We start from the raw sequence: 10,679 nt of genomic DNA, 5'->3' as shown, positions 1-10,679 counted from the left end.
GATTATTGTTGCTCGGACTACGAAGAAGTAAACGGAGTATGCATAGGTAGGAATAGCATTATAAATTAATCATGTGAAAGACAATATGACAGGGTGATGAACAGTTGCAGGACTTAGAACACTCTTCAACAGGTCAAGGGATGACAAAAAGAGAAACAACCTAAAAGAGAAAACCCACTGTCTGATTTAAAAATAAAATACTTAAAAAATTAATTATAAGCTCTTTGGTAGCAAATTGGAATACAATCTAGATTACATATCTGTATTCATAAACGCGACAAATTATCATTTACTTACGAAATGTGCATCTGGTGGAGTTAAACTGATACCGTAAATGATATTATATATGACGCCCGTCAAGCAAAAACAACCATTATCGCATTTGACGTCGTTATCGGTAGTCATTGCTAGAACCTAACGTACAACAAACCGATGAATTGCACGTTAAATTTGAGATGTTTTTTTTAGTATAAAAATGGCGTTATCCATGAGTATTGAATAGTATATTCTTACGGTAGATTGCTTCTGTAAACTAATACCGTACTTACGATTTAAAATTTAAACATTGCATGATTTTTATTTTGCGATAAAATTCTATTAAAACTTTTCAAATTCTTATTTTCTTTAGTGGAATTATTTATTAACAATATGAAATAAATCCCACACATCACTTAGTCTCTTTATGACATAGTACCACGATATGTGATGATGCAATACAATAAACCTCCTACTATATGTAAACGATAACAATGTTGTATAAAAAAAAACTTTTTTTTTTACTGAAAACCACTCACAGTTATTTTCCGAAGCAAGATTTCTCTTATACTTTTGGTACGGCAAGTTATTGTATGAAGAACCCAAGAAATAATTTAATTATTGGCGGAACATTATGCATGGTTAAGCACACGATATATATATTATTTTTTACATTTTGGATTATTTTATCGTTTATAGTATTAGAAGGACATTAGTTTTCTTTTCATTTTCTTATTTTATTTTTGTGTATCCATTTGTATGTTCTCATTGGTCAAATATTTTTGCAGAATGTAAAATTGGTTATACGTCAATTGAAGGCCAATCTTGCATGGTCTGTGATAAAAACAGATTTGGTGAGCGTTGCATTGATCGTTGCAAATGTGTCAGTGGGCAAATGTAAGTACTTTAAAGAAAAATAACCGAGTACTCTCAGATCTGTACTTAGTGTCTTTTTGTTCTTTTGATATACAAGTACCCTGCCTCCGCTCTGTGTTTTTTGTTAGATGTATTTCTAATTGTATCCATCTGATGAGTTAAGCCATTTTCGACTGATTTTTATTGTTCGTTATTATGTTTTACTGTTACACCACTGTACAAGGTTAGGAGGTTGGCATACCGCTAACATGTTTCCCCGCCACATTCTGTGTGTATGTGCCTGTCCAAAGTCACTGGCATGAGCCTGTTATTTTAGTAGTTGTCTTTTGTTGATGTGCTACATGTTTGCTCATCGTTCATTTTTTGTACATACATTAGTCCGTTAGTTTTCTCGTATGAATTGTTTTACATTTGTCATTTCGGGGCCTCTTTAGCTGACTATGCGGTATGGGCTTTGTTCATTGACCTATAGTTATTAATTTCTGTGTCATTTGGTCTCTTGTAGAGAGTTGTCAAATGAGGAATAAAATTGACGCTTTCATATTGTCACACCAACGGTCTCATTTGTATCAGCTTAACACTTAGTTACAATATTATGTATTTGCTATAATTAAACTTTCTCAGAATCATCACAACATAATTACACTCTGATTTTCATCATTTTGCTTTTATCGTTATTTTTTTTTATTTTTTGCTAAAGCAAATACTTAGTAATTAGTTTTAGACTTTCCTACTGCTTTATTTTGGGCGGGGTTTGATTTTGTTAACTGTGCTCACAATACCTCTTGTTTATTTTAATCTTTCTAATATTGTTGAATATCTTTTTATTTGTACCTAATGAATCAATAATTCTTCTACCAACTCATCAGCAATTTATCTGACCTTATAAATTGTGTAATTGTAATATGTATATGTATTTGAAATTCACTTGATTTTTATATTTTTTCTTTAGATGTGATAATGTGAACGGTTGCGTATCAGAAGTTGGAACTTTTAATACCACAGCTGGCAATGGTATATATGCGCATTTATGCAATTCTAAGTTTTGCATAACCATGTAATATTCTATCATTAGCGACCAATCACAATTCATTAGCATGTTAAATAATATTGATGAATTATCTTGATACATATTTCTTGGGGAATTTGTGCAATGTTATTGTTGCGTCGCATTGTAAGAAATATTACGCAATAAATTAATCAGTATAGTATAGTGATTCTGTTTGCATGTAGCATGCAATTAACATTAATATTTATATGTAAAAAAATTTAAATGTTAGAAAAACTATGTTTAAATATTTACATTTAAATGCCACAATCCCTCCACCCCCCTCCCCGCTAAAAAAAGAGTTATCGATATCACAAACTAGTCAAAACATTTACTAAATTTTATCATCGGTATAAGGACATCATTCGTAAATATAGCTCAACATGCAGACTTATTATACGTTCAGGTATTTCACATCCAATTTTTTATGGAAATATTCTTTATAAAGCACAAAAATGTCAGTATTCACCTCAGAAACTAACAAAACCTTTAAATAGACTTAATAAGAAGGGATATAGTTACGATACTGTTGTCAGGTCATTAAAGATTGCATATTTTGGCGTTAATATTGATTAACTTATAGGGTCTTTGAATCGGAACTAAACACATATATTTAAAAACCAGTTGTTGGCATGACACGGGTTATGTTCTTCTTATATATGTTTTGATGGTATGATACTAAACACCTAACGGGAAGGATTGTGCCTGATATTCATATGATGAAATCATAATCTTACAATCAGTTTAATTGAAGTCTGGAGCTGGCATGTCAGTTAACTGCTAGTCTGTTGTAATTTATGTATTATTGTCATTTTGTTTATTTTCTTTGGTTACATCTTCTGACATCAGACTCGGACTTCTCTTGAACTGAATTTTAATGTGCGTATTGTTATGCGTTTACTTTTCTACATTGGCTAGAGGTATAGGGGGAGGGTTGAGATCTCATAAACATGTTAAACCCCACCGCATTTTTGCGCCTGTCCCAAGTCAGGAGCCTTTGGTCTTTGTTAGTCTTGTATTATTTTAATTTTAGTTTCTTGTGTACAATTTGGAAATTAGTATGGCGTTCATTAACACTGAACTAGTATATATTTGTTTCGGGGCCAGCTGAAGGACGCCTCTGGGTGCGGAAATTTCTCGCTACATTGAAAATCTGTTGGTGACCTTCTACTGTTGTTTTTTCTATGGTCGGGTTGTTGTCTCTTTGACACATTCCCCATTTTCATTTTCAATTTTATTAAAATTAATAAAAGTATATTGTTTATTAGTATTGGCATGGTTATTATTTCACATGATTTGTTATCACAATTTTTTTCTCTCTAACACATCAAATTTCCTAGTGACAGTTCAGATGTTCCCATCTTTCATCCCTATGGACCTCGTTACATCAACAACTTAGTCTATCAATTATTTATTTTTTGCATTTTTGAATACTGTAAACCAACTTATTTTCGCGAGCGATTTATTTTCGCGACTTTCGCGAGTACAAAAATAACGCGAATATAAATAGTCGCGAACATGTAAAACATTGATATTTCCTTCGAGTACATAAGAAAATCGCGAAATAAAATAGCCGCGAAATGGTAAAAAACGGGTAGAACGCGAAATAAAGTATCCGCGAAAATAAGTTGGTTTACAGTATGTAAAATTATTAGCCGTTAGCCGCTGGAAATTAAGCAAGAAAGCAGCAATCAGTCAATCAATGTTACTCACTATATATTGCTCTTCTAATTGAACATGAAGTATGACAAGTGGATTCAAAATAACATAACTGTATTGAACATTAATGTGAGAAATATCCACGTTGATAAATGGGGAGAGTTTTGATATTTGTTTTTTCATTTGTTGACGATTTTATAATAGGAAATTATAATTAATCGAAGTTTTACTCTTCTGAACTCCTCACTCCAAGTTTAAGACAGTCCCAAGCACCAGTTTTAGCAGAATTCTTTGCAAAAAGATGTCCACACTAACTCAGATAAACAATGATATACATGTATACCAAATGTTATAGCTATCCAGGTGTCTGTCTCTCTCTATATGTATCAGCGTTTTGCTGCGGCTATGGCGCGCCAGGCTTTAAAGTCACTCACTACGAATCTGCATTGTGCCCGGTATTGGCAGATGTCAATAACATCTGTGTAATGAATTCGTAGTTGATAACTAGAGACCCTAAAAAGCCAGTGTCGCTCTCCATTGTCTTTGTGCATATTCAACAAAGGACACTCTCCAATATTGTAGACGAGAAAAGAATTCATGACAAAAACAAATATCTACTTTGTTGATCTTGTATTGCTGATCATTCAGTATGTTATATTCTTTAGTTTTGTCCAAACACAAAAGATGGTAAACAAAAACTCATTTAAGGGTAATCACTCATATAACGAGTGACAGTCTACTATCTATATTGACAAAACTCGACTTGTTAGTAGATTTTGTCTTGCTGATCATTTTTGTGATTCAAAGTGGCTATATACCTCTTTGCTGACTTCTACATTTAAGCAGATATTTTTTTTATCATTTATCTCTTTGATTACAATAAATATTGTTATCTTTTTTGCAGACAATGTTACAGATATTTCTATTGAAAGCTCTATGGAAACAACCACAGGTAAAACCAATCCACTTTGTATTATATAGAAAAATATCTTTAAATAGATATCTATTTTTTGTACACTCCTTACTTTTCATGTCAAGAATGTTATAAAGTTTTCCATTTAATATTTTACATAGGTGTCTATATGTGTAAATAAGCTCATCATGGATACGAGATTGTGTATACAAGACTTAGGAGTTTTTACCCATGAATATATATTACCTTAGATGTACTTAGCAAAAGGTTCGAACATTTTTTGACAGCGTCACTAATGAGTCTTTTGTATTAGTTTAAGCATGCTGTCTATGGTGAGTTAGTATTCCTTTGTATTAGATACATTTCATTTTTTTCTTGATTGTTACTTTACTGAATTTGAGTTAGAACCTAGCTTGTACGTACCATAAACAACACGACGAAAGCCACATGGAAGCAGGATCTGCTATCTTTTCATAGCAACTGATATCACTCCCGGGGTTTTGACAGGTTTATGTTGATGTTGACAATTTTTGTATTTCTATGATGTATATTTTCTTTATTTTCTTCTTGTCATTTTTTCTTTTTGTCATGCTTTTGTGGCTTTTCTCTTTGTCTATGAATCAGGATTGTTCTTTGGTATACCCGCCTCCTTTTAGTACCGAACCTTTTATGTCATGAGTAAATTGACTGCTGCTAGTGGGACAGAAACTGCTTTATCTGATCAGCTCATTTAAACCCCCTATTTGTGTGAGATTCTCGGTGCTCAATGTTTAGTTTTCTGTGAAATAATTTAATTAACATTGTTTTTATTATTCGTCCTTTCCTTAATATTAAAATGTTTGCTGGTTTTTTTTTGTCGTTTTTGTCCCACAGAACGTTTAAAAGGAAAACAACACGTCATAGTAATAGATTACACGAGTATCGTTTCTTATTCAGATGGGTCTATATAAGTAGACGTTTGACCATGGTCAATTCATATTTATTGTTTGTTTTTGTGGTTTTATGAGAATCTTTGAAAAAGAGGCTGTTGAATTTAACACTTTCTTGTAGAAACTCCTTTCATTATTTAACGCAGTAAATCACAAGACCAGTAGTCAGCTCTTGTGTTATTGACATTGTTGCCATGGTAAAAGAGGGAACAGACAAACAATAAAATATTGAACTTTTCGAAATGATAAGGATTTTCTACCTCAGCAATACATTACCATTAATGAATTGATAACTGTATTTTAGTAAACCTTTCGGTTCTCAGTGTTCTTCAATTTTGTACTGTATTTGGCTTTTTAACTTTTTTTTTTCCATCACTGATGGCGTACACAATTTCAATCCTTTTTTTACCATCACTGATGGCGTACACAATTTCAATCCTTGTATGTATGATGAGTTTATTTCGAGCTTTTGAAATGCAGGACGGGTTAAATGAAATGTATTTAAAATGTTCATTGATCAAATAAATTCATCTATCTTTAAATTTAACTTCTAAGATATTTTTATTTTTTAAAAATGTATAAAATACAGTTGTATGGTTGAATTTGGGACAATGTTTTTGACTCATCCTGTTTATTGTTTCATTATTAACAAACTTTACAAAATTTAGCTTGAATTGGCTTTCAAAAGCACAGGATAGAACGTCCAATACCATAACAAAAGTTCTTTTGAATGCAAAAGAAGTGTATAATATTTTATTTTAGGAATTTAGATATATGTAAGATATTTATTAAAAACTTTAAAGTATTCAAATTCGATGAGGATTTGTCAAATACTGTGTCAATTGTGAAAGGGAATTAAAAGGTGAAAATAATATCATTCATTCTGATTTGGATACAACTCTTTCGATGCTGAACTGGGGATTTCCGGTTCGAATCACAATTGATTGACCTGCCCATCTTCCTGTTCTCGTTAACGTACCAATATTTGAAAAAGAAAATGATATAAAAGTAAAAAAAACAAAAATACTAATCTGCGAGGAAACTCAAAACAGAAAGTTCCTAATCAAATGGCAAAATCAAATGATAAAACACATCAAACGAATAGACAACAAACTGGTCAAAACATTTACTAAATTTTATCACCGGTATAAGGAAATAATTCGTAAATATAACTCAACATGCAGACATCTTATACGTTCAGGTATTTCACATCCAAAATTTTATGGAAATATTCTTTATAAAGCACAAAAATGTCAGTATTCTCCTCAGAAACTAACAAAACCTTTAAATAGACTTATTAAAAGGGGATATAGTTACGATACTGTTGTCAGGTCATTAAAGATTGCATATTTTGGCTTTAACATTGATTCACTGATAGGGTCTTTGCATCGGAACTAAACACATTTATTTCTAAAAAAACAGTTGTTGGCATGACACGGGTTATGTTCTTCTCATATATTTTATGATAGTATGATACTAAACCCCTAACGGGAGGGATTGTACCTGATATTCATATGATGAAGACATAATCTTTCAATCAGTTTAATTGAGGTCTGGAGCTGGCATGTCAGTTAACTGCTAGTAGTCTGTTGTTATTTATGTATTATTGTCATTTTATTTATTTTCTTTTGTTACATCTTTTGACATCAGACTCGGACTTCTCTTGAACTGAATTTTAATGTGCGTATTGTTATTCTTTTACTTTTCTACATTGGCTAGAGGTATAGGGGGAGGGTTGAGATCTCATAAACATGTTTAACCCCGCCGCAATTTTGCGCCTGTTCCAAGTCAGGAGCCTCTGGCCTTTGTTAGTCTTGTATGATTTTAAATTTTAGTTTCTTGTGTATAATTCGGAGTTTAGTATGACGTCCATTATCACTGTACTATTATGCATATTTTAGGGGCCAGCTGAAGGACACCTACGGGTGCGGGAATTCTCGCTACATTGAAGACCCATTGGTTGCCTTCGGCTGTTGTTTGCTCTATGGTCGGGTGGTTGTCGCTTTGACATATTCACCATTTCCTTTCTCAATTTTAACAAATATACTTGATATAGATCGTCAGATTTTTTTACTTAAGCTTTCTCATATTTCTATGTTTATTTTCGGTAGATTTTTCGAAAGATCATTTGCTGATATATTCACTGGTAGCAACTAGCATTATCTTCACTGTTGGGACGTGTTTTGTCTGTCGTAGATTACAGAAAAAGAGAGCCAGACGAGAAGTGATTGCAAATGAGACAACTGCACCTCCTAGTCAAATTACAAATTCTGAGAATAAGTCATATATTAGCATGGAGGGGAACTACTTGATGAATAACACTTTCACAAATAAATCAATTGGTCCCTTTATTGCAACAGAAGAAGCAAACCCTCCAGACAAAGAAGATACAGACAATGACGAAGACAGTAACCTTCATCCCTACAACAATATTCTAAAACAAGAATCCAACATTGGATCAGAAGATCGTCCACAAAAACCGTTTCAAACCTTCAGAGAAAGTTTGGCGGAATCAACAGAAAGTATATCAAACCACTTGGATCATTATACAGGGGATTAATAGCTTAATTAAAGAGACGATAAAAATAATAAATGAGAACAAATTATTAGAACCAAAATGTTATTTATACATTATTGATTTTTTGTTTTGACTCAGTTATCGACTAATTGTCATTACATTTTTTTTTTAATTATTTGTTTTTGTCTTTAAAATTGCAATGGAATGTGTTTTTAAAGGTACGAGTAAAAGTTGTATTACTAGGAATTTAGGTATTATTTAAAAATAATGTTATTTAGAAAATAATTGAAATGTTTGGGATGGCAGGCCAAACCTTGTATATATCCTCTCCGATACAAAGCAACAAGCAACACCACAAATGCCTGTGTTAGAAGACTTGTACATTCTAAGGGAAATAAGTCAAAATAATTTAACATCAATTGCATCTCACAAAACCATACTAAAACATTATCATGTTAAATTGAGAATGGAAATGGGGAATGTGTCAAAGAGACAACCACCCGCCCAAATAAAAAACAACAGCAGAGGGTCACCAACAGGTCTTCAATGTAGCGAGAAATTCCCGCACCCGGAGGCGTCCTTCAGCTGGCCCCTAAACAAATATATACTAGTCCAGTGATAAATGTGTAAATAAATGCGATAACCAGTTTCTTTTTAGATGCAATACAGTTTATAGAATGTATATTGTTTTCATTAATTCTTAAATGCATCAGTTTAATATTGATAATCTTCTTCTTCTTCTGATGATGATGATGAGTATGAGCCTCCTTTAATTAGGAGCACCTCCAAATATATATGGAGTTTTCCCTTAACTTTAAAGTTTTGAAATGATACAACAAAAATGTTCTATTTCCAAATATGTACAGTACATATAAATAAACAATAGACAATAGAAATGTCATGCATGATATATTTACATGAACCTTTTTATTACAAATTAATCTACCATACAAGTATATTCACTTATGTTTGTGACTCAGTTTTATTTATATTTAAAATTATGTTTCATTTGAATTTGTTTTTTAATATGGATAAAAGGTACATTAAAAGGAGGTTTTATTTAATAAGATATATGTATTATTTAAAATGATAAGTTAAGATGTAAGAATTTAATAAAATCTAAAAAGGCAGATTTTCTCAGTGGAATTTTATATGTACTTCATAATCAATGTATATACAAATCTAAAAAAAGTTAAGAAAACTTGTTTAATACAATGTATATGTATATAAATTTAAAAAGGTTATATAATTGATATGGACCATATCAAAAATGTATTAGCCAGTTAAGGATAGGAGTGATATTTAATTATTTAAGCTTCTTACAATTATTAAATGACAGACTCTGTTTTAATATATATGTTACTTATGATAATAATTATTCTCATTTGGTTGTCAATTCCCCCACTTTACGATATATGTATCTTTATATAACTATATGCACAATGTGTGTTTCTATTTGTTGTCTAAAATTTTCAGTCTCTCTATGTGCATTTGAAATAACATGTTTCTAGGTGTTTTTTTCAATATTTTCCACGAATTTTTCACAGTTATCAAACAACTCCTTATATTTTGAACAGTCTTTTAGCAATTGTACTATTGCAGTTTTGTTCATGAAGGTGCAGTTCCAATTAGTTCCTAAATATAATCATTATTATACAAAATACACATATGGCGGAGAATGACCATAAATGCATATGATAAATAAGGAATACAACTACATATTACGCATTTTTTCGATATCATACAAAAATTAACCTTAATTTTTAAGTTCTTTTGCAATGTGATCTAATAAAAACTGTATTAAAAGTGGATAGATGTTGCCAATAATATTATAAGATTATATAGGAAACAACAATTTGATATGTGTATAAATTTTGTTCTATAACATTTGCCGAATACTGTAACTATTATAATATTTTATCAACCAGAAAAAATATAAGCATTTTCAATTTATGTTGTTCGACAGTTCAATCACCTTGGTTGGGTAATATTGAGGTATTTATCTGATTTGCATAAAATCAATATCATATCAAGTAAAAAATAACATCAACAAAAAATACATGAAGTGAAAAGGTAAAAAAACACATGTTAGATAAATTAATAAGAATGGTTTGCAATAAGAGTGATCATCTTCAGTTATATTGCAGCTAGATATCTTATTCTGTTTTGATAAAAGGTTTGAACAGCAAATTATAATTTTACGTTTTGTTTAAAGTCCATAAATTCACTACGTAAACAAAATGTTTAATGCAACGATATTAATAGAAGTTCCTCAAACATATTTTTGAAATACCTGTCTAAGAATATCATAAGTTGGAATAAAATACAGAAATGGCTTAGATCTTCATTCGTAAGGGTTTAGAATTATTTTCATTGTCTGTTTATTTATTTTTATCTGTCCGCAGTGAAAGAAGGTCTTCAGAAATAGTATGAAACTGTCTACTCGCGTAGAGGTATAAACCTTATGTGGATTCAAAGAAA

The 10,679-nt window shown here is 31.2% G+C and overlaps 1 protein-coding gene across 1 annotated transcript; it reads left to right on the top strand.

The window, feature by feature from the left end:
• On the top strand, positions 1-8,648 carry LOC139510629 (uncharacterized). The gene is made up of 5 exons (XM_071297179.1): positions 1-46; positions 1,044-1,152; positions 2,084-2,145; positions 4,743-4,790; positions 7,792-8,648. The coding sequence occupies exons 2-5, from the start codon at positions 1,085-1,087 to the stop codon at positions 8,238-8,240; spliced, it is 627 nt and encodes a 208-aa protein (XP_071153280.1). The 5' UTR covers positions 1-46; positions 1,044-1,084; the 3' UTR covers positions 8,241-8,648.
• Positions 8,649-10,679: the final 2,031 nt, after the last annotated feature.

This window comes from Mytilus edulis, chromosome 2 (genome assembly GCF_963676685.1).
Source record: "Mytilus edulis chromosome 2, xbMytEdul2.2, whole genome shotgun sequence".
In the NCBI taxonomy this organism is placed as follows: Eukaryota; Metazoa; Mollusca; class Bivalvia; order Mytilida; family Mytilidae; genus Mytilus; species Mytilus edulis.
The sequence above is the reverse complement of the archived record's forward strand: the minus strand, read 5'-3'. Positions and strand labels throughout refer to the sequence as shown.

Coding starts and splice junctions, on each gene's coding strand:
- LOC139510629 (XM_071297179.1), top strand. CDS start 1,085: ATGGTCTGTGATAAAAACAGATTTGGTGAGCGTTGCATTGATCGTTGC. Junction 1,153..2,083: donor AAATGTGTCAGTGGGCAAAT/GTAAGTACTTTA, acceptor TTTTTTCTTTAG/ATGTGATAATGTGAACGGTT. Junction 4,791..7,791: donor CTCTATGGAAACAACCACAG/GTAAAACCAATC, acceptor TATTTTCGGTAG/ATTTTTCGAAAGATCATTTG.